This window comes from Brachypodium distachyon, chromosome 1 (assembly GCF_000005505.3).
Source record: "Brachypodium distachyon strain Bd21 chromosome 1, Brachypodium_distachyon_v3.0, whole genome shotgun sequence".
NCBI classification, from domain to species: Eukaryota; Viridiplantae; Streptophyta; class Magnoliopsida; order Poales; family Poaceae; genus Brachypodium; species Brachypodium distachyon.
Genome location: NC_016131.3, coordinates 32811994 through 32836238, shown reverse-complemented (window position 1 = coordinate 32836238; position 24245 = coordinate 32811994). Strand labels below are relative to the sequence as shown.

At 51.3% G+C, this 24245-nt stretch overlaps 1 protein-coding gene across 1 annotated transcript; it reads left to right on the top strand.

Moving 5' to 3' along the window:
• The first annotated feature begins 22321 nt into the window (after window positions 1-22321).
• On the top strand, window positions 22322-23669 carry LOC100821380 (auxin-responsive protein IAA23). Its single transcript, XM_003563636.4, has 3 exons — window positions 22322-22918; window positions 23018-23079; window positions 23219-23669. Exons 1-3 carry the CDS (start codon window positions 22458-22460, stop codon window positions 23239-23241), a joined length of 546 nt encoding a protein of 181 aa, XP_003563684.1. The 5' UTR covers window positions 22322-22457; the 3' UTR covers window positions 23242-23669.
• Window positions 23670-24245: the final 576 nt, after the last annotated feature.

Below are 24245 nucleotides of genomic sequence, written 5' to 3'. Positions count from 1 at the left end.
AGAAACACCCCAGAAGGTACTTTTGCTCGGTAGTACAAAAACGGCTGGAGGTTGTTGTTTGCAGCTAGCTTATTTTTTGTTATTTGTTTTGACTTGTTAGCTCGTGGGCTTCAGAAGCCAAATAAACATAACTCTCAGCCTAAACAAAGTCACTCTCAGTTTACTCAGCCAGAGGCTTCTTTTATAGAGTTCGGTCCCGTGCTATTTTTTTTTCTTTTTTCTTTTTGAGTGGAGCTCCCGTGCTATCTTTGCCCCAAGTCGATGTGGGACTAAAACGAACGATGTTGCCGCTCCGTGGCCGCCTGGAGGCTGTAGCCAAGCCAGCGAAGTAGTGGACGGGCAAAGAACAATCCAGTTCTTTCTGGGCTCTCCCAGGCTGCCACGGTTGTCTGGCCCATAAGGGACTTTAGGCCCACGTGCATTTGGTTTCCTTTTTCCCTAATCGAGCTGGACTCTCTGGCTCTGCAGGCTCTCAAACGAAAATTATGACGCAGGCACGTTCGCGGCTGGCTTCCCCGCGCCACTTTCTCGAGGGCCTGCGCTGGCTCCTGTGGTGCTAGCGCTAGGTGCTGCCGCTGAGTTACGCGTCTAGGTGCATGCATGCATGTATTTTTCCTACTGTCATGTTAGGTCCTGTTGCATCTGTGCGGATGGTGTGTGCTAGCGCTAAGTGCTCATGCTTAGTTAGGTGGCTAGATGCACGTTTTCTTTTTTCTTTTTTTTTCTACAGAAATTGTACGACAAACATGTTTGCGCTCTCGTGGTCCCGTTCCCCGTTCATGTCGCGTCCGTCCATGGTGCCCTCACCGCCGCACACTATGCCCGCCGCCTCGTGTGGCTCGGTCGCCCCCGTGCGCCATCCCCACCACCACGTGCCGCCCCAGACGGCGCCGGCCTGCGCCGTATCCGCCTCTGCACGTCTCTCCCATCGCTGCCACGAGCGGTACCTTTCGCTGCCGCATGCGGTAGACGTCGCATCGTGGCTGCTTGCTCATTCTACCCGCCTGTAGCGGGGGGGGGGGGGGCGGAAGAACGTTCTTCGCCCACAAGGGCATAATCAATTTGTTAACGCCGTAGCTAGCTGCTTTATTTTTGTTCCGGGACGAATCAGGCTGCTTGTCCGCAAATCGTAATCGAGAGGTGGATTTAGCGGTGATGTCTCTGCCGCAAGGCTTGCATGAGGGAGGAGCCCTGACAAGATTCAGTGTTACGACGACGGAATCGAGCCCTGACAAGATTTAATATGATAATTTTTTTTGGTCGGAACATATCAATATGAGATCTTGTTTCGAAGATCTCATCGAAACAAAATTAAACACAAAGACGGATCTTAAATCGAATGTTCGGTTTGAGAGATATAACATTTTAAATTTGCATTTGACAAAATAAGACCATGTTCACACGCATGGGCAGCTGAGCTACTGCTGCGAGCGGCATGCATGCATGCATGAGCGCATGGGCATCTACTGCCGCTGGCGTGCTTGCCTCTGCTTCTAGCGGCTTCCATGCATGGTGCGTACGCGCGGATGAGTTAACGCGAGCACGTTCGAGCGTTATTATGCTATCAAATTTTTGGCTTTTGTTTCCTTCCAACCATTGTTATACAGCCCCGCATCAGCGACAATTTCTGCTAGAAACATAGCCTCAAAAATCATCAGATACATGGCTGCTGACGAGCATGAGCACGAGCCCACCGGGGTGGTCTGCCTGAACCGGCGCCCACAGGGCCAGGCCTCGAGGTCTAAGAACAAGCCAAAGCCCCAGCTTGCCGAGTCCATCGCCCACTTCTCCTGCCGCAGGCCACGCGGCGTGTGCATGACTGCTTGCTCCGCGGGACCAGGACCGCCGCCGACGTCGCCCAGCGTCGTGGTGGCCCTGCACTGCTGCTGCGACGTACGAGAGGCTACCGCTGGACGAAGCCGCCACGGCCATTGCTGGAAGATGGATGATATGTGTTCATGTACTACCCATCGGTGTTTCCAGGCATCCATCAATCGTTCAAAGGTTTCCCGAAAAAAAAATCGTTCAAAGGGGAATATGTGTTCATGTGCTACCCAACGATTTGTGTTGACTCATAATTTGTATCTAAATTTGCTGGCAGTATGTATGTTTCTTTAGGGAAAGTGTCGGAGGGATGGCCCCGGGTAGGGCCATGACGACACAACTCTAGCCGAGATAACGGAGGCGAGGCCGGCGTAGTTACGTATGCCGGCATCACAGAGTACAACTAACGCTAAGCCGGCACGCCGAGCGTATGCCGGCAGGGCTATCTTATCTTACGAGTTTGCAGGATAAGGATGAGCATGTTAGTCTCGGCAGTAGCCGAGATCCCTCAACGGTCTTATCCTGACCACGTGGTGCAAAGTAAAGCAGCGCCATCATCACTCCAGGGAAAGCGGTCAGCGCCTGCACGCCAGTGTCAGGTGACCATGCTAAAGAAGCACCGAAAGGAAATCTATGACGGAACCGGCAGAGGATAGCTGTACCCGCTGCCGGCTGGCAGGAAAAGTAAAGTTGCCTTGTCCCCTGCGGTGTTGCCTTGAGGGAACCAAGCCGCGTGCCTGGCGGGGCCCAAGGAAGATGACGTTAGACTCGGCCCACATGGCAGTGTAACACGTGTGGCCTATAAATAGATCCTTACCCCTCTGTAGGGAGAGAGAGAGAGAGAGAGAGAGAATTCTAGCGTTTTCCCCCTTCTTCTTCCCCAAGAATACAGCTCAAGGAGCATCATTGTAAAGCTTGTCTATCCCGGTTAATACAACAAGGCAGGAGTAGGAGTCTTACCTCTACAAGAGGGCTCCGAACCTGGGTAGATATGTGTGTTCCTGTGTGTTTTGTGTATGTTCTTCTTCACGTCCTCCCTCCTCCGGATCCACCATCATCCATCGGCCCCAAATTAAGCCATCCTATGGCATCTGCCGTGACACCACCACGACAGTTGGCGCCCACCGTGGGGCCAGCAGCGGCGCTGGCTGGAGTTTTCATCCGGACGGGAAGCTTCCTCGTCACCGGAGAGCGCGTGGTCTCCGGTTTGGTCCAGAGATTCGACTCTCTGGGCTTCATCGACAACAACGCGGGCTGCTTCAACGGCGCGCCGCTTCCCTGTGCCGGCCGCTTCATCAACTTCGGCATGCACGAGGTTTATGTGGCTACTGACCGCCCTTGCAGGTACCCAGAGCAGGTGGTGATGGCCGAAGATCCACCCGCCATCTGCACGGCTCGCGGCCGGCATGCTGACTGCCCCGCTGACCGTGTGGAGGTTCTGGTGACCGCTCGCGGTGCTGATACGGGAAGGGACGCCGCAGGAAATGGCGCGGTCCTAGCCAAGTCCAGCAGAATGGCGAAACTCCCCTTGAAGAAGCCGGAGAACGTCGCTGCTCAGGCCGGCACGTCGGCTTTGCTGGTGAAGCCGACTCAGATCCAGGCCTCCATCGAGCGGCTGACCACGCCGGTAGCGTCGAACGTTAACCCGGCTCAGCTGCAGGCGGAATTGGAGCTGGAGAGGCCGAACCTGCTGAAGGAGGCATTCGACATCGCCAACGCTCCGTGAGTACAACAAAGCCCATGGTCTCAGTTCTACTGCGTTAACTAACCCTAGCAGAGATGGGGAAGTCCGTAACCGTGGCAAGAACCTGAACGCCGAGATAGCTAGAGATGGCAGGGGAGCGCCAGCAGTGTCGGCTAGTTTTGCCTCGGCACTAAAGCCGAAATACAATACCCTTGTCAAAAACCTCCGGGCTGCCGAGGCTGCGGCTGAGGAGTTGCCGAATCTTACGGGAGAGTTACTTCGGCAGCAGCAACTACGTGTGAAAGAGCTGCGCCAAACGGTTAACGAGCAGAATGAGGCATACATGAGAATGCACGGCAAACCCAGTGCATCGCAGGTCATTCACTCGGCTGCAAATGCTGGTGGGCAGGTTGACAAACAAGCATCCTCACCTGGTGGCAAACGGGACAAAAGTGTCAACTGAGGCCGGGATAAGCAGCTTGAACGTTGTGATCCGGCCTTGGCTGAGAGGCAAATAGTCAGGAGGGTTGATGATAGCAAAGTGGTCTGCGTCACGGCGGTAATCACCGAGATCAGCAGGAGCGTTACTCGTTCGATCACGGACACCACATTGGGGTCCGGCACCCAATATTGCTGCAAGACAGCAGGGTGTCGGGCGCAACCCCCTATATCGAGATGAAGATCGCCGGTATGATCATCATGATGACGGATACTCGGCCTTGGCCGACGAGGGTTATATCAGGCGAGAACGCGACAACCTCGGTCCGCTCGGAGGCAGAGTCGGCAACAGGCAGGTATCACCGCTGTATGCTTGGCACTGACTTGATAGAATCTACCTATCCGAACTCCTGGAAGAGCAAGGTCCTCCGGGACCGCGTTGCTTTGCGAACCGAATCATGAGGGAAAGACCAACCCCGGTTTTCTAGCTGCCCAGGGGTACAAGAACGTATGACGGCAGTACTAAGCCAGAAGATTGGCTGGAAGATTATGTCACGGCGGTAAGCGTGGCAGGCGGCAATCGCAGATGGGCAGTGCGTTACGTACCCCAGATGCTTGTAGGACCGGCAAGGATATGGCTGAACAACTTGCCAGAGAGCAGCATCAACTGCTAGATTGACTTCGAGGAAGCCTTTGTTAGCAACTTCACCAGCACTTACAAGAGGCCGAATCGTCCTCAGCAGTTGTCCATGTGCAAGCAAAGAGACAACGAGACTGACTGGGATTACCTGACCAGGTGGAACAATCTCCGCAACTCCTGTGAAGGAATAGTGGAATCGCAAGCCATAGCGTGGTTTGCCCAGGGATGTCGGCACGGCAGCATGTTGTGGTAGAAGCTGCAAAGAGAGATGCCGGCCACTCTATCTGAAATGATCAGGATAGCCGACATGTACGCGCTTGGCGATCCGACTCAGCCATCGCTGATGCCGGCATAACCGCAAAGGGAGCAGCCGGTGTACAATCTTGTTGGGGCGTTCCGGAGAAACGATCATCAAGATCATCGCAACAACACAAGAGATGATAGGCCGGATTATCGGTATGGGCCAGCCCATGTCGCCGCAATTCAGGATCAGCCTGATGCTGGCTTTAGTCAGCGTCAGAAGACGGGAAATCAGCAGTGGGTCAAGAACGGAGAACAAAAGAAACCCTGGCAAGATAAGCCGAAGTATACCTTCGAAATAATGTTGGATCAGCCTTGTTGTTTTCACACGAGTAACCCCAACAAGCCGGCAAATCTCACAACCCGGCGGTGCAGCTGGATGCAGCGGGCCGAAAAGGGTGAGGCAAGCCGTTTACCACCACCTCCACCCCTCACAGGCGCAAACGCACAGATCCAAGGACCCCCTCAGGCAAACAATGCAGTCAACCAGGTGGAGGGACAAAAAATCCCAGGGTATGCCGAGAGAAACGAGTACAAGGAGCCTCACCAGAGCTACATGATTTTCATCACTGAGCCCACTGACAAGCAAAGTCAGCGCAGGCGAGAAATGGAAGTCAATGCTGTTATGCCGGCGGTTCCAAAGTTCATGTATTGGTCGGAGCAGGAGGTCAACTGGAACCGGGCAGACCATCCCAGGGTTATGCCCAACCCTGGTGGATATGCCCTGGTGGTCGACCCAACGCTCATTGGGCCCGACATTAACGTCAAGTTCACTCAGGTTCTCATTGACAATGGGAGCAGCATCAATGTCCTATATCGGAACACGATGCTTAAGTTCGGCATTACAGATAACATGCTTGAGCCTAGCCGGACTACCTTTCATGGTATTGTGCCAGGAGTATCTTGTGCCCCGGTAGGCAAGATCCGCGTGGACGTCTTATTCGACACCAGGGAGAACTGTCGGACCGAGAATTTAGTGTTCGAGTTGGTGGACCTTAGCAGCCCGTACCATGCGCTGTTGGCACTCGCCAAGTTCATGGTTACTACTCACATTGGTTATCTCAAGATGAAGATGCCGGGACCAAATGGTACCATAACTATCACGGGCAACTACAAACGCTCAATGGAATGCGCGGCGGCCGGATCTGCTTTGGCCGAGTCGCTGGTCATCGCTGGCGAGAAAAAGAAATTACAAGAAGCTGTGCCGATGGCGCAGGCGGCACAAGTCGGTCTGCCAGCAATGACCAATCCTCATGGAAGCATAGCTTTTCAGGCAGCCAGAGAGACAAAGAAGGTACAGGTTGACAGCGAGTTCTCGGACCGCACCGTTTTCATTGGCGCCGGCCTAGGGGAGAAATAGGAAGGCGAGCTCAGCAGCTTCCTCCGTGAGAATCGGGATATCTTCGCATGGTCAACTCAAGACCTGCCAGGTGTGCCGAGAGAGTTAGCTGAGCACTCATTACATGTTAGACCAGACGCAGACCGGTGAAGCAGCCCCTTCGACGCTTCGCTGATGACAGAAGGAAAGTCATATCGGAAGAGGTATGCCGGCTTCTAGCTGCCGGCTTTATCATGGAAGTGTTGCATCCTGACTGGCTGGCAAACCTGGTCATGGTCGAGAAGAAGAAAGACGACCCAACTGCTGCCAAGGTATGGCGCATGTGTATCGACTACACCAGCCTAAACAAGGCATGTCCCATAGACCCATTTCCGTTACCTCGGATCGATCAAGTGATTGATTCCACTGCCGGATGTGAGTTGTTGTCTTTTGTGGATGCGTAGTCTGGTTTTCATCAGATACCACCGAACCCTAATAATCAAATAAAATCATCGTTTATCACCCCGTTCAGGGCTTATTGCTATCGCGTTATGCCGTTTGGTTTGAGAAATGCAGGAGCTACCTATCAAAGGTGCATGCAGAAGTGCTTACATGATCAACTCGGCAAAAATGTGCAGGTGTATGTCGACGATGTCGTCATAAAAACCAAGAAAAGCTCCATGCTCCTGGATGATATCCGGGAAACATTCGCAAATCTGCGGAGATTCTGAATGAAACTGAACCCGGCCAAGTGCACATTCGGCGTGCCGGCAGGAAAGTTGCTCGGTTTCCTGGTATCAAGCCGAGGAATAGAAACGAACCACGTGAAAATTGCAGCTATAGAAAGAATGAAACTGCCAAAATGCCTCAAAGATGTGCAGAAATTCACGGGATGCCTAGCGTCGCTAAGTCGTTTCGTGAGTCGGCTCGGTGAAAAGGCTATGCCCCAATACCAGGTAATGAAGAAAACCGACAAATTTGTGTGGACACCACAGGCAGACCTAGCTTTCCAAGAGCTAAAGAAAATTATTGCTACGGCACCGATATTGGCCTCTCCAATGGAGAAGGAGCCGATGTTATTATACATCGCGGCAACCAACCGAGTTGTCAGTGCCGTCATTGTGGTGGAAAGAATTGAAGATGGCAAATCGGTGCAAAGGCCGGTATATTACTTAAGCGAGGTGCTATCATCGTCCAAGCAGAACTATCCCCATTATCAAAAAATGGCGTACGGCGTTTATATAGCGGCAAAGAAGCTAAAGCATTACTTTGAGGCACATCAGATCCGACTTATATGCGAGGCACCCGTCTCAGAAATCATGAGTAACAAAGACGCGAGCGGCCGAGTCGCAAAATGGGCTGTCGAGTTGGCACCCTATGCGCTGCAGTACGATAGACGAGATGCCGTGAAGTTTCAAGCTTTGGCAGATTTTTTGGTGGATTGGGCCGAGATGGAGTATGAGGCACCGCCCCCGGAAACCAATTACTGAAAGATGCATTTTGTGGCTCTAATATGAAAAGTGGGCTGGGCGCCGGCATAGTTCTGACTTCGCCCAAGCGTGATCAGCTCAAGTACATATTGCAGATTCACTTTGCAGCATCCAACAATGTCGCCGAGTATGAAGCGCTGGTGCACGGACTGAAAATGGCAAAGGAAATTGGAGTTCGGCGGATTCAATGTTTTGGTGATTCCGATCTAGTCGTCCAGCAAACTTCCGGCAACTGGGATGCATTGGATACCAACATGACACTATACCGGTTCCATGTCCAAAAGATCAGTGGCCATTTTGAAGGATGTGAATTTCACCACATACCTCAGGCGGAAAATGAAGCAGCCGACACATTATCGAAACTCGGTTCAACACGACAAGCCATTCTGGCGGGGGTGGCACTAGAGCACTTACGCAAGCCATGTATCAAACCATCGCTAGAATCGGAGTCTATATTTATCCCAGCGAGTTCAGAGGCCGGCGCCACTCCCATGGACATTGACGGTGGCAACGGTTCCGGTAACCCGAGGACCGAGTGCCTTAACTCGGCGGAAGCAATGGCAGTTGAGCCAATGGAGATAGACGAGCCGGATGAGCTGATCTTCACTAATCGTCCTGTGCCTGCCTGGGCGCAACAGATAATGTCTTACCTCAAAGGTGGGAGTCTCCCGGAAGAAGAACTGTCGACAAGACAAATACAGAGAAGAGCGAAAGCATACACCATCATCAATGGTGAGCTTTATAAAAGGAGCGCTACTAACGTCCTGCAGCGGTGCGTCGAGCCGGAAGAAGGGCAGGAGATACTCCGGGATATTCGCCAAGGAGAGTGTGGCCATCATGCATCTTCAAGAACGTTAGTGGGCAAAGCTTTCCGACATGGTCTTTACTGGCCGAGCGCATTACAGGAAGCGGAAGACATAGTCAGGAAATGCAACGGCTGTCAGAGATATGCCAGCAAGATTCATATGCCGGCCTCTGGGCTCAAGACTATTCCAATTACTTGGCCTTTCGTCGTCTGGTGTTTGGATATGGTAAGACCGATCAAGCGGGCGCGAGGAGGCATGACGCATATCCTGGTCATGATCGACAAATTCACCAAATGGATTGAGGTAAAGCCGATAAAGAAGTGTGACGGCAAAACCACGGTGTCATTTCTGAAGGATATCATCTTGAGATATGGGTACCCGCACAGTATCATCACGGATAATGGAACGAACTTCGCGGAGGGACCTTTCGCGCGATTCTGTGCTGAAAAGAAAATCTGGCTGGATGTTGCTTCCGTGGCACATTCTCAGTCCAATGGGCAAGTTGAAAGGGCGAACGGCATGATTTTGGCCGGCATAAAACCCCGGCTAATCGAACCATTGGAGCGCACTCCAGGATGCTGGCTGGATGAACTCCCGACTGTGCTATGGAGTCTCAGGACAACTCCCAATCGCTCTACAAGCTACACGCCATTTTTCCTTGTATACGGGGAGGAAGCTGTCCTACCAGCCGACATTGAACATGACTATCCACGAGTAACCATGTATACGGAGGCCGAGGTAAAAAAGGCCCGAGAAAATGATGTCGACCTGCTCGAAGAAGCGCGGGAATTGGCTCTATCTCGGTCGGCCATCTACCAACAGCACCTAAGGCGTTATCACAGCCGAAAGGTCAGCCCGCGAGTTTTCCGGGAAGGAGATCTTGTCCTCCGACTTGTGCAACGCACAGCCGGCATGCACAAATTGTCACCTCCATGGGAAGGACCCTTCATTGTGAACAAAGCACTCCACAATGATTCTTACTATCTTATAGATGCACAAGATCCTAAGGCGAACAGGATGGACCGGTCGGGTGAGGAGACCAAGAGGCCATGGAACGTAGCGTTGCTCCGTCCGTTCTATACTTGAAAGCTGAGTATTTGTATCGTTTTTTCCGTATGTTGAATGTTTCAATTAAGACAATGACATTATCCGCCGGGTTCTTAAAAGAAACTCGGGGACTTCCGTGTCATTTAAATGCTCTGTTACAATTTTCCTTTGTATGTCGGCATGGCTTAATTGCGTAATCTTACGTCGGTCTTGTACTGTGTCGGTATTGACAAAACCCCTCTATGACTTCGCTGCTGTCCGCAACCCGGCTTCATGGCAAGCTAGAGATGGGTATAAGATAACCGAGCACACGACAAACGACTAAGGAAATAAGCAAAGAGGCGATCCGAGATATACGTTTTCTTAACTCGGCATTTCGTGTTAACTCGTTTATTGCCGAGCGGATTCATCGAGTTACTTTTTTTTCGAAAGCGTGATTTTATGACTTTGTGATTCATACGTCGAACGCCGGCAAGGCAGACAAAAGAACCGAAGTTGTAAAATTTCACTAAGAGAAAAATGCACTCGGGGACTCGGTCAGGAATTTGATAAACAACAAGCTTAATTAAAATAAGAACTTAGTACTTAGCAAACAACAGTATGTCGGTTACATCTGCACCCGGCATCCCGGGGATCTAACTATTTTGAAGTGTTTTGAACAAACTACGATGATACAGGGGGGTTGACATCGCCAGAACTCGGCGCAGTGGAGGCTGACTCCACGGCGGCTTCCTCGTCTCCCGACTCTTCCTCCCCATCCGTCATCTCGGCGTCGGCGTCGGAGATTGGGCCTTCTACAAATTTATGCACGTCGGCATATTGTATGAAGGAGTAGGACCGCTCCTTGCGCTTGGCCACCAGATCCGGATCCGAGAGATGGGGGGAGCCGGCACGCATAGTCTGTAGCACGTCGAGGTTAATGCCGTCGTACCAGGAGAGTACGAACGACAAAGCCTCGTCGGCTCCGACACGTGTGGCAGACTCACGCGACAGGCCCTCGTGCAACCGCCTTGCTAGGACCGGGATCTCCTCCGGCACCTCTTCGCCGGGCCACAACGCTTTGAAGGTCCGGAGGGTGGCATCCAGCATGTCAACGCCGAAGGACATGAGAGGCTTAACCCGGCTCGCAATGCTCACCAGGTAGTCCTCAAAGTCCCACTCGTATGGTGCCCTTGGTGCCGCCGCCGGGTCCCTCTTCTTGCGAAGCGTCGCCAAGGTCACCTGAGCATGCTCAACGGATAAGGGAAAGAATTCTGGCAGAGGCAGAGGAAGTCAGTCAGTCTCGGCATGTTAACCCTATTATTCAAATGAGTAACAGAATGAAGAGGTTCAGCTTACTTGTCAGCATGGTATCGATCTTGACGATCTCACGCCCAAGGATCTTGAGCACGCCGGCCTTCTCAGCATCTTCCAACTCGGCGGCTGCCGCACGAGTCTCGAGTTCGGAAGCGAGGGCCTTGCCCTTCTTCACCTCGTCTTCCAGGCGGATTTTTTCATCAACCTGGGAAGAGAGGGCCGAGGTGAGTTGGTTCACCTCGGTCTTGTGCGCCTCGGCTTGCGCTGCGATTTGTGCCTGCAACCGGAAAATTTCTTCCCGGTGCTGCTCGGTCAGCCGAGTTTTCTCGTCTGTTCAATCAAATAGGTGTTACAGAAGCTGACATATAATATAAACAGAACTCGGGTCGAGGATGGGGCGTTACCTTGCACTTTGGAGACGCGCTTCATTAGCTCCTCCACTTGGGCGTTATCTCCGGCGCGAACAAGAACAAATATCAGTTTAGGCCGACTACGCATACCCGGACAGAGATCTTATCTTGGCAGAATGTGCTTACTCTGGCTCTCGCGCTCAGCCTGTAGGGCCTTGTGCGATGCCGCCAGCTTCTTGTACTTGCCCAACAGCCCCTTAAAGGCTGCGGTGCGCTTGTTCATGCAGAGCTGCAAGATGAAGATACACAAGTGAGTTCACTACAACAAGCAGTTGACAGGGAATAAGTTGAAGCTTCTAAGCTTCAGGCCGACTATTCTAAACTCGACCTGAATCTCGGGGAATAAGCGTTTGAAGCTTCTAAGCTTCAGGCCGACTATTCTAAACTCGACCTGAATCTCGGGGAATAAGGGTTTGAAGCTTCTAAGCTTCAGGCCGACTATTCGAAACTCGACCTGAATCTCGGGGAATAAGGGTTTGAAGCTTCTAAGCTTCAGGCCGACTATTCGAAACTCGACCTGAATATCGGGGAATAAGGGTTTGAAGCTTCTAAGCTTCAGGCCGACTATTCCAAACTCAACCTGAATCTCGGGGAATAAGTGTTTGAAGCTTCTAAGCTTCAGGCCGGCTATTCTAAACTAGACCTAAATCTAGGGGAATAAGTGTTTGAAGCTTCTAAGCTTCAGGCCGATTAATTCTTACTCTCCCTAAACCTCGGGGACTAGCAGGATGGATACTATACTGGAATTGAGAGTTAAAGTTTCTAATGAATTTCGGCGTACCTCGGTAGCTCGGCTTGTCTCGTACAAGGTCACCCGGGCTTGATACATCCGAGCCGCCACCGACTCCGGAGTCACTGCCGGTGTTGGCCCCACCAAGGGGCTCTGTCGTGCTGACTGCACGCTGCTGGAGGTCACTTCGTAGTGATCTGCGCTGTTCCAGTCCAAGACGGACTGGCCCAGCAACCCCCAGCTTTGCCCGCTGGATGTCCGAGGTGGAATCTCCTGCTGCCGGCCGGAGCGGCGCGGGGCAGCAGATCCCAGAACCGTCAACCCTGCTGCTGCCGTAGGAACTTTAGCCTTCGCGGCTCGGGCAGTAGCAGCTTGGGCGTCCTCCTTCGGCTGCGCTGAAGATGGCGGAGGAGTCGGGGTCGGCTGTAGAGCTTCGAGGTCTTAGGGACCCGTCACCAGCTCTTGTGGCATCTCGGAGGCCGGTGGCTCCGTTGTGGTCTCGGCTGCGGCCGAGGAAGGGGCTGCTTCGGTGGCAGCCACGCTTGCCGAGACCCTGGCTGCGGGGGTCTCGGACTGGCCGACGACGGTGGCATCAGCACCTAGACCGACATCCCGAGCCGCGGATGTCGGATTTGCGGCGGTCTCTGTCCCGCCCATGGCCGGATCAGAGGCCTCGGCGCGGGAAGGACAACCCGCTGGAATCTCAGACGCGATGCACGTCTGAGATTGGGTGGCCTCCAATGCTTCCCCGCAGAAGTAAAGTTTAACTACTTACGGGCTCAACAACAAAAGAAGAGTGCCGGCTTAAGCAATTGAGCAGAGCAAGGCCTTACCCAATGACCAGGGGCTTGGGCTTGGGGCCACGAGCCGCTGCCCTCTTCCGCTTCACATTTTGCAGAAGCTCCGTCTCGGCAGCGCGCCTCTTCTTTATGACGGCGCGTTTCTCCCGAGTTGGCACTTCCGCAGCGGGCTCGCCTGACTTGGCTGCATCCGGGAAAGAATGAACAAAATCACCTCACTGACGGATGTTGAGGAATCTTAGAAGGAAGTCGGAAATTCTTACATTCGACGTGGCGAGGTCCGGCATGCGGAATGGGCATGAAGTCCTCCAAGTCTGGATCTTCAGCGTCGGCAGACTTGCGCGGGGGCGCGAAGCGCTTGTCGGGGGAACCCCCGTCCTCCTTGCGCTGAATAGCGAACTCCTGCACAAAGGAGTCGAGTCAAACCTAAGTAGATGTGTATTGGACAAGTGCCGGCATAGCTCTATGTCGGATATAAACAAGAAGTAATTGTGAATTAAGACTTACCGGAGGAGCGTGGCGGTCTCGAGCGTAAGCCGGCATACCCCACGTCCACTTCTCCGACATGTTGGTCTTGGTGATCGCCTTGACCCGGCGCCGAACCTCCGCATGGGAGAGCTTGACGGTCGATACCCTGTCCGGGTCGAACTGGCCGCCGTAGTAGCACATCTTGTGAATCCGGCGCTGGAGCGGGCACAAGCGCCGGTACACGAAGGTGGCCAGGAGGTCGGCGGCCGACATCCCCTTCTCCTTGAGCTCGAGGAGCCGGGCGTGGATCTCGGTAGCCTCCGGGAAGGAGTCCTTCGAGTCAAAGGACCAGTTCCTCTTCTCCTCTGGGGGGCCGACTTCGAACCCCGGAAGGTTGATGTAGTCGGAGGAGATGGCGTTCTTGACGTAAAAGTAGGTCTTGTGCCATTTTTTGCATGACTCAAGACCTTGAACTCTCGGAAAATCCGAGTTGCGGCGAGGGACAATGGTGGTGGCCCCGCACTGGGTCATCGTCTTCGGCACGTCGGGATTCTCTTTGTCGATAAGAACCTGTGGCCGGAACATAAAGTACCGGGACCATAGGTCAACGGATGGCTAGAGGCCGAGATAACCGTCACGGCAGGTAGCGAATGCTGAGAGGGTGAGAATGGCGTTCGCCGGGAGATGGTGTGGCTGGAGGCCGAAGAAATCGAGGAAAGTGCGGAAGAAATCGCTAGCGAGGAGTGCGAAGCCGCGTTCAAAATGAGAGGAAGACAACGAACTCACCGTCTTCCGGAGTCGGAATGGTTTCTTCGCTGGGAACCCGGCACTAGACCTCCTCAGGGATGCGCCGGGAGCGGCGGAGCCACTCAACGTCCGCTCGAGTTACCTCGGAGCCGTCCCAAGCAGCCCGCTCGGTGCTGGCCCTCTCCTCCGTCTGAGCAGTAGGGTCGACGTCCGGAGCGCGGGAAGAAGAGGCCATCGGGGAAAAAGTAGATCTAGGGTTTCGAAGATTTCGGTGAAGATGGTGACTGCGGAGGGCTCGAGCGGGCAAATGCGGAGGAGACCTAAGCGATTGCAGGTGAAGCGGCGCAGTCTGCGAGCTCGGAGGCGAGAAACCGCTATGGTGGAGTTGCTCGGAGCAGGCGGCGGCGAGGTATGCGAGAAGCAGAGGGGAGCGAAGTGCGCAAGGAGCACGAAGAGGCGAGGAGAGCGAGGAGTGCGAAGGGTTTTCCGCCCACGCCCTCCTCCTCCTTTTATACCCAAGGCGGAGTAATGGGTGCGCGTTTCCCGTGCAATCCCCATAGTTATGCCCATCAAGGCGCATGCTCAGTTGCTGCGCGGCGTGCCGCCGAGAATCCCGCGAGATCTGGAGAATGTGTGTGCGCGTGGGAACCGAAGTCCTATCCTTAATGGCTTCGGCTTTACTGTCCGATGAGAAGGCACGCTCGCCTCAAAAAGCGCAAAGGCAGTAACTCGAGCCTTATCCTCCCGTTGGGATAAAGAGATGAGGAGTCCGAATCACAGCTGGCGGTTACGTCGGCAGAAGCAAGCTTTTAATTGTCGGTCACGAAGAGGAAAGAATCTCGGCTAAAAGCAGGATAAGTATGCCAACCCGGAGTCCTGGATTAAATTGATCTCGGCTAGGAGAACCTGGGGATATCTCGGCGTCCTTCTTAGCTGGACTCGAGTGAGCGTTGGTGGTCTGTCTATGGGAAACTGTCGCAGCCCGACATCTTTCTATGCCGGACCACAACAACTTCGGGGACTAGTGTCGGGGGGATGACCCCGGGTAAGGTCATGAAGACACAACTCTAGCCGAGATAACGGAGGCAAGGCCGGCGTAGTTACGTATGCCGGCATCACAGAGTACAACTAACGCTAAACCGGCACGCCGAGCGTATGCCGGCAGGGCTATCTTATCTTATGAGTTTGCAGGATAAGGATGAGCACGTTGGTCTCGGCAGTAGCCGAGATCCCTCAACGGTCTTATCCTGACCACGCGGTGCAAAGTAAAGCGGCGCCATCATCACTCCAGAGAAAGCGGTCAGCCCCTGCACGCTGGTATCAGGTGACCACGCTAAAGAAGCACCGAAAGGGAATCTATGACGGAAGCCGGCAGAGGATAGCTGTACCCGCTGCCGGCTGGCAGGAAAAGTAAATTTGGCTTGTCCCCTGCGGTGTTGCCTGGAGGGAACCAAGCCACGTGCCTAGCGGGGCCCAAGGAAGATGACGTTAGACTCGGCCCACATGGCAGTGTAACATGTGTGGCCTATAAATAGAACCTTACCCCTCTGTAGGGAGAGAGAGAGAGCATTCTAGGGTTTTCCTCTTCTTCTTCTTCCCCAAGAATACAGCTCAAGGAGCACCATTGTAAAGCTTGTCTATCCCGGTTAATACAACAAGGCAGGAGTAGGAGTCTTACCTCTACAAGAGGGCTCCGAACCTGGGTAGATCTGTGTGTTCCTGCGTGTTTTGTGCGTGTTCTTCTTCACGTCCTCCCTCCTCCGGATCCACCATTGTCCATCGGCCCCAAGTTAAGCCATCCTATGGCATCTGCCGTGACACCACCACGACAGAAAGCATGGATTCTTTTTAACTGCAATACGTATGGGTTCGTAGGGCTCTATGTACGTATGGTTTTACAAATTTTAACTTGACCATCATGGCCACCTTGCCGAAGGGATACGGTGCAATCTGAGCCGTCCTTGTGTTTGAGTTTGGAGGAGGGGGGTGTATTGAATCAGAAGTAAAAGTTAAAATGGTTCGCATCTCGTCTTCGGTTGTCTGTAAAAAGGAATAATATCGCTAATAAGAAAACCCGATGCAAAACAGTGCAATGTATTTTGTCACATTATTTGTTATCTGTGTTGGAATAAATGATAGAAGTTATGAGTTGATCAAAATTCGCGTCAACTTTGGTTAATTTGGTTATAACCGAAACCGAATCGAAACTAAATGGTTATAACCGAAACCGAACCGTATTTTTACGTTACCGTAGTAACGGAAGTACACAAACCGTATAAACCAAACCAAGCCGAACTGAAAAACCGAACGCACACCCTAACCAGCGCCAGCCAAGCCGGCCCAGCAGCAGCCCTGCTGCCTCCCCTAGCCAGGATGAACACGTGGATCCTGACGGAGCTAAGAAGAAAAAGGGAGGAGAGAAGAGAAAAGGAGAAAAGACGAGGGGATTGATTGGATAAATAGGGTGGGTAAAATTTGCCACCTAGGATCTTACAGGTGGCCCTTCTTGTCGGTTTTTCTGTCACAGAGACTAATCCGGGCAATTTGGATAAAGTGAAGAAATGTACACCAAAACCTGTGGCAAACCGTTCGACTTGTGCCTACGTGAAAACCTTGTCTCAAAATATCTGTGGTTTTCTGAAATTTACTCAATTTGAAAATTCCCATAGCATAAGTCGGTAAAGCTTGCACGACCGACTTAATGATCACTTCTTTTCCACCAGAAGAAAGGTATTTTTGGGACCAATCTGACAGGCGTTTGCCGCACTTGAGTTTTATATTTTGAAATCTATGATCCTTCATTCGGCCCTCAGGGACAGGCAGGCCCAAATAACGCTCTTCAATGCCCACACGATCAACTTGCAATCTTTGAGCCACAGCTAGCTGGTCAGCGGCAGAGCAGGATTTGCCAAATAAGATTGGACATTTATTCCTGCTTAGGAGTTGCCCCGTGCCGTGTTCAAACAGGTCCAGCACCTCCTTGACCACGTTAGCTTGCTCAACGTTCGCACGAAAAGACAATAAACTGTCATCGACAAGTAGGAGATGAGACACGCCCGGCGCCCGACGACAGATGCTCAGCTCATCAAGATTACCCGTCTCAATTTCATGTTTCAAAAGATAAGAAAGGGCGTCAGCAATAAAAAGGAATAAATATGGCGACAAATTAAGGACCACCTTGCCGAAGACCACGCAATGGAGAGAAAGCCTGAAGATGCTCTCCATTAAATCTAACAGAGTAGCGTACGGTGGACACGCAAGTCATAATCCGCTGCACCCAATTGATGATGAAAGCCCAATCAGTTTTCCAATGTGCACCGATCAACCCGGTCATAAGCTTTTGCTAGATCCAATTTATAAGCACAAAAATCTCCAGCACCATTATCATTCTTCGGAGAGCATGCACACACTCAAACACGATGAGGGCATTATCAGCGATAAGAACGGTTTTGACGTTGAAGATTGCTGTTGCTTGCCATTGGTCATTGCGGCACTATCTTGTTTTTTTTCTTTTTCATTTGTATAATAATTTGGCTATATCTATTCTGGATGCGTGGATTTGCTCTTGCATTCTGTTGTTGTAGAGGCCACTTATAGTTGGCGTAATGGTAAATATTGAGATAACATGGTAGTCAGGTTGCTAGGTCTCTATGAAATTAATTACTCCTGCACTATCTTGCCTACCATATACACATGGGCCCAGGCATTTGTATAACAGTTGAAGAATCTAAAACCGACGAATGGACCAGCACGCTCTGTATGGCATACAAGATCCGACTTATGTATACTCTAGATCGGAAGGCAGTGGCCCTATATTTCTAAAAAATATCGGAAGGCAGATGATATGGGTATTCATAAAACTTAACCCCATGTTCCCGTCTGGTGTGCATGTGAGGCGATCGACTGATGATTAGCAGCGGTAGACAGCAAGCAAGCGAACCTCTCTATCTGATTTATGCAGAATCTCACAACCGTTTCTTGGATGCTACTGCATTATCTCTTCCAAGTCGCTGACTGGAAACAAAGTTTCCATTAGTTTCTGATGCTACATTATCTCTTCCAAGTTGCTGGCTGGAAAAATTGAAAAAAAATTGAAGTGATACTCCATGATGGATACCAAGAGTTCAGCTAGCTAGATATATAGATCGACAGCGGATTAATTATCAAAGAAAGATCTCGGCTAGACGGCTAGTGCTCGGTGATTAGGTTGTTCAGTTTGCAACATATTCCTCTCTCTGTTTTGATTCCTTGTGCTGTTGCACACTGCATCATTATTTACTATTCCCGTATGATAGTACAGTAGGAGTACTATTTTGAAAGAAATTCCATTCTTGCTTGGTCGCTGGCTGCGGCGCCGCCGTAGCAAGAAGCCCACATGCAGATATCCCGATCTCCAGAGGATACAGTTATAACGGGCGAATTGTGGCTGGTGCTACCCGTTATTTTGCACTTGTATTGATTAATGTGATTCGGTAGAGTTAACGGCTCGTTTGGCATCCATCCTTTCATTTCATTTGGTATAAATAAAATGAAATCTAATTTTTGATAAAATTTCATTTGGTTGAATTTGAATTCTGGGTTAAAAAATCATATTTGTCTACCACATGGATTTGTAGAGTGAGAGACAATTTCAGAGAAATGATGTCTTTTAGAGAAGAATTGAGTTTAGTTATAGTGTGATTCCATGAAATTGCAAATTGAATTCATGTAGTCAATTCCGTGCCAACCAAACAAGTTAGTTTCTAAAATTCAAAATGAATTTCACAATTCTAACCTCAAATGATGAGTGCCAAACGAGTTGTTAGAGATCGGAATCGATTGAAACCAACCATGCGTTAATATTCAGACTGAAACTTATACACCTTATGCAAAACAAAAATAGAGAGAGTACCAGCTAAGAAATTAGAGTAAATTTCAGAAAATCACAGGTTTTGGGATTAGGTTTTCAAGGGGACACAAGTTTTGAGGTTTGCAACAGAAAAGCACAAGTTTTGGGCCTAGTTGTTTTAAAAAACCCAAATCACCTGGATTAGACATTATGATAGAAAAACTGACAAGGAAGGCCCGCATGTAATTTTTATCCATCTTATTTACCTAATCAACCCCCTCTTCTCTCATTTCTTTTCTCTCCTCCCCTTTTTCTTTCTTCTCCACCTCGCGCCCCCATTTCCCTCCGGCGAGTCCTCTCCCTCACTCCGGCCAGCGCCTGCAGCCGCGACGCACTCACAAAGGGCGGCAGCGCCATTCAGCACGCTTGCGCAAGTGCTTGGTCGTCGAAGCGCTATCTAGCGGCCGCACCGCGCTCGTCTTCCTCGTCTCCGGTGGCCCGCCGCCGCACCTCGATCCGCTCCGCCACGGCCTCCTCGACCCCGATGACCCGCGCCGAAGCTCCGCCTCGACCCCGCGAGGCCGGCTCCGCCTTCTCCCGCGTCTCCAGCGGCCCCGGGGGCGCGGGCACCTCGGACGCAGCCTAGCCTCCGCCTGCCCCAGCCCCGCGCCCTTGCCCTCGCGCCGCCTCCGCTTGCCCCTACCGGAGACCGGCCGCGCTAAGTGCCGCCTCCGCCTGCCCCCGCCTGCCCCGGCCTGCGGCCGGCGCCCCGCCCCTGCCCGTCGCGCCTCCGCTTGCCCCCGCCCATCGGCGGCGACTCGCCCCAGCCCCGGCCCGCCTCGGCCTGCCCCAGCCCGCCGCCGGCGACCGGCAAGCCAAACGCCCATGCCGGGGACTTGCCATCGGTTGCTTGGGTAATCTTCTTGGTTTTTTTATGCGATTTGGAGTTGGATGCAAATACAAACTAAGACGAGAGGTTGGAGAAAAGAGAGATCGCGACTTAACAGTGGGTCATATCAGTGGGTTATATCTGTCGGTTTTGCTGTTAAATTGTCTATCCGAGTGATTTGGATTTTCTGAAACAATTAGGCTCAAAACATGTGGTTTTCTGTTACTAGAATGCTTGCCGGCGGTTTCCACGGTTCCACGCGAAACCGATTGTGGCAGCCAATGCAGTAAACGATTCTTAGCATTACATTTACATTTTACAATGGAAGTGGTGGGTGGGGCTCAGAGGTATGCGACACACCCATAAGTGAGCCCGTTACAGAATGACCGGCCGGTGCCCCAGTCCATAGTTGTGAGGCTGACAGATGGGCCACGCCTGACAACTCAACTGAAATCCAACAAATTGTGCCTCCTTAATTAAACAGTGGCACAAAGCAGTGTGAGAGTGAGACTAGCTAGGAAAAGACATGATCACAACACTTAATTAAAGGCAGCTGCTGATCTCTGATCGATGATGCTCTTAGAAGCAGAACGTCACCGTCGGCGTCCTCTCGCCCGACAAGCATATCGACAAAGTATCTGCCTAATCTGCCAAAGCACCACGAAAATGGTGGGCAGGGGAACAGGGGCCCTCCTCTCCAAATGATGCTTAGCTACGCTTTCGGCCCAAAACGCCGCGCTTTGGCTTAGTTTAGTGCCGGTCAAATCGGTGCATGATCCCCTAAACCCCTCCCTCGATCTCCATCGCCTCTCACGCCGGGTGTGTGGTGCCGTTATTTAATCCCTTTTGTTGGCTTTTCTTAGGGTTTGTGAGTGATTCATGGATGGGAGAAGGCCTGGGTGTTTCCTCGTGCCCACTGTCTGGGGCTTCCGGCCACTAGCTAGGTAGCTAGAGCGTTTACGGAATTGCCCCTATAATTGGATTGAGTTGGAAGCTTCCAAGTTGGAAAATGGTTAAGGCTATGGAAAAGGGTTCGATTTCATGGGAAGATTCCTACATAAAGGCACAATATTGGTATTTTGGGAAGTGGTTTGTTTGTCTAACCTACTGGCTCCGTTCTCATTGTCCATTGTCGAATTGACGTGTTTCGTATCTTAGCTTTACATATCTCGGTATTCGTCCTCACCCTATAGCATGTAAAATGAATGTTGCTAGCCAATTATGTTTATTCTTCTTTACGACATCTTTACTAAGAATGTTAAACGTGTAGAGAACTTACTTAATGCACATTCTTTAGCAGCAATAGCCTAGCTTTATTTGTAAATCCGAATACTTTCATGCATGTTTATCCTAAAAGTTGTAAACGGTACAATAATAGTCTGTGGGTTTTTGCCCGTCAAAAAAAGATAGTCCGTGGGTTTCCCATTTCTGGTTTGTAAAACCAGTACTATTTGGGGTGGCTTCATTCTAATAAGAGAAAAATATATGTTTGTTCCCTCAATCGGTAGTAAAGTTTAGAAATGGTCCATCAATTGGAAATAGTATACATTTGATACCTAAATTGACAGAACTGTATACTTTTAGTATTTCTACCGGATTTAACTCGTGATTTTTGCTTAGACTTTGTGGCATCCGACGTGAAAAACTGTGGGAGGAAAACCGTGCCAAGCGGGAGTCAAAGCCAGTCAAAATCGTCCAAACCCAGGTGCACGACCAAAAATACCTGGTTTTGTCAATTAATGGACCGAATGTATACACTTCGAGCCGAGGGACTATTTTTAGAGTTTGATGCCAATTGAGAGACCAAAAATATATTTTTCTCTTCTAAAAATGGAGCCGGGAAGGGGCTCCCCGTAGATCTAATTTCTTTTTTGTAAATAGTGACACACCTTCATGTAAGAGTTACACTATTGAGTGGGATTAAAATATAACCAAGAAATCATAACTTTGTCTTAAGTCAAATTTCTTCAATTTTGACCAACTTCATAGAAAAATATATAAACACCTACAATATCAAATATGTATAGTATGAAAATATATATCACGACAGATTAAATAAAACTAATTTTGTTGGTAGATTCTTTTTCATAAACTTGGTCAAATTTGTTTGTTTGTTTTTGACTTAGGACAGAGATATGCGTTCTTATTTCTAGAAACAGAGTTAGTACGTTCCAAATAACGTGATTAGTTAAGTAACCATACCAATCCTCTTTGAATTGTGGGAATTTTTTCCACACACCTTGGCCGAAATTAGAAATAATTGCTGAGAAAATCGGATAAAATTCCTACATAATTGATGCGAACAAAATAGACCGAGCTTCAGCATCTATAGTTGGAAGTGTAGTTAATAAGTAAGTGGTGTTTTGGTCAGTCTGGAGGCTTGGCTTCTCCGGGCTTCCGCAGAGACGTCGTGTGAGCGTGTGTGTCCGCGTTGCGATCAGTGTTTCAAAAGAATCTTTCAAAAATGGTACCGTCGACTAATTATTCCTGACTAAATAAATAACTACTCATTTAAAAGGAATCATGCAGAGCGAAGAGTGAAGAAACGGGCAAGTCAGCAGAAGCAGGTGGGCAAGTAGCTCTCCTTTATATGCAGCATTCGCGCGGCCACACCACATCCCACCTATTCCATTCCTCTTCCTCCTCCTTCCCCACGACAACACACACCACACCCCTCGAGCTAGCGACCGCGCAACCGACCGACCCCAATCGCCGAGCGAAACAACGGTCGAGCTTACGCCGATGTCGGCCAACTCGGGCGATTCCCCGGCCGTGTCCGGCCTCGACTACGACGACACCGCCCTCGACCTCACCCTCGCCCTCCCGGGCTCCGACCACGCGTCCCGCGTCGCCGCCGCCACCACGGAGCGCGCTCTGGCCGTGGGGTGGCCGCCGGTGCGCGCCTACCGGCGCAACGCGCTGCGCGATGGCGATGCCGGCGGGGCGTCCTGCAGGCTCGTGAAGGTGGCCGCGGACGGCGCGCCGTACCTGCGCAAGGTGGACCTCGCCGCGCACGGCGGCTACGCGGCCCTGCTGCGCGCGCTCCACGCCATGTTCGCCATCTGCGGCGCCGACGGCCAGGAGGATGCCGGGAGCGGCATCGGCAGTGGGAGGCTGGTGGACGCGGCCACGGGCGCCGAGTACGTGCCAACCTACGAGGACAGGGACGGCGACTGGATGCTCGTCGGAGACGTCCCCTGGAGGTAAAGCGAAAAAAAAAAAAAAAAAGACTTTTCCCTTGCAGTTCTTGCAGTCTTGAGGTTTCCTAAGGTGCTAATCTGTTTCAAATCATGTAATTGCAGGATGTTCGTGGAGTCGTGCAAGCGGATCCGGCTCATGAAGAGCTCCGAGGCCGACAACTTAGGTGAGAATTCGTTCCAATCCAATCCATGATCCTGTCTTTTACAAGCTCCTGCATTGAGATAATTAATTAGATCGATAAGCGCACACGCATCGCATGATTAAGCACTGTCTAATCATTCAGCTTGATTTGTCTGATGCAGCTCCAAGGCCATCGTCTCAATGATTCTGTCTGGGTTTGATCCAAAACGTGTGCAATGGAAGAGGCTTGGCTGATCAGGTCCTCCAATGTACCTATACCGTAGGATATACATATACAAATATACAAGTGAGGTACTGTACAGGAAGTATGGAACTTCCTCCTCCACCTATCTCAGGTGCTCCTCGGTCGGATCACCGCCGGTCCGCATGGTTTTCCGACGGCGGCGGCGAGGAGGATCCGGAGGCGCCGGCCAGTACACATAACGATAGCTCTTCTTAGTTTCTTCCACATTTCGGTTTTCCATTTGTGTAACGTATACACGGTATATTCCGTACACGTTAATATAGCTACTGCCGGATTGTTGTGCCTTGCAGCATTTTAAGGCCACAAAAAAAAATTGTACAATCTGACATTTCTGTCGCAACTTTTGGTAGCTGCCTCTGTTTGTGCCAGTGCTGCGTGTTCTTCTTTGGGTTGGAAGTTGGATATTCTGGCCTTGATTTCGCAGGAGTAGCAGTGGGAATTCATGTGCTTGGACAATTCCACTGAAGGAAACGATGCAGAGGCCAGGAGCACCTCCACTCGTCTCCCCCATAAATCGTTCGGCGTATGGACATATGGGGGGAGCCGGCGCACCTTCTTCGTTTGAGGCCCAGCCGCGACCCAATCGCACCCCCCAAACGTTGGCCCCCTAAATTTGGTTTGTCTCACCGACAGTGGTGGCTTGCGCTACTTTCAGCTTCAACCGGCACCCCCGCTATCCTCCCTGTGAGTAGGGAGCAGTCTGAGGGCGCCGACTAAATTTTTGGGCCACGCTGGCTATTTTTTGGATATAGGGGAGTGGACTGTGTGGGTTTTTTAGAGCCGGCGCACTCATTTTGCGTTTGGAAGGCCTTTAGAAGGGACGGCTAGAGATGCTCTAAAAGGGATCAAATTAAAGCGGAACTTTTGTTTAGAAAAAAGTAGGGAGCATTCCTTCGTATCTCATGTTTCAGGCACAACTGAAGTTTAGGCACAAAGCCAGTAGC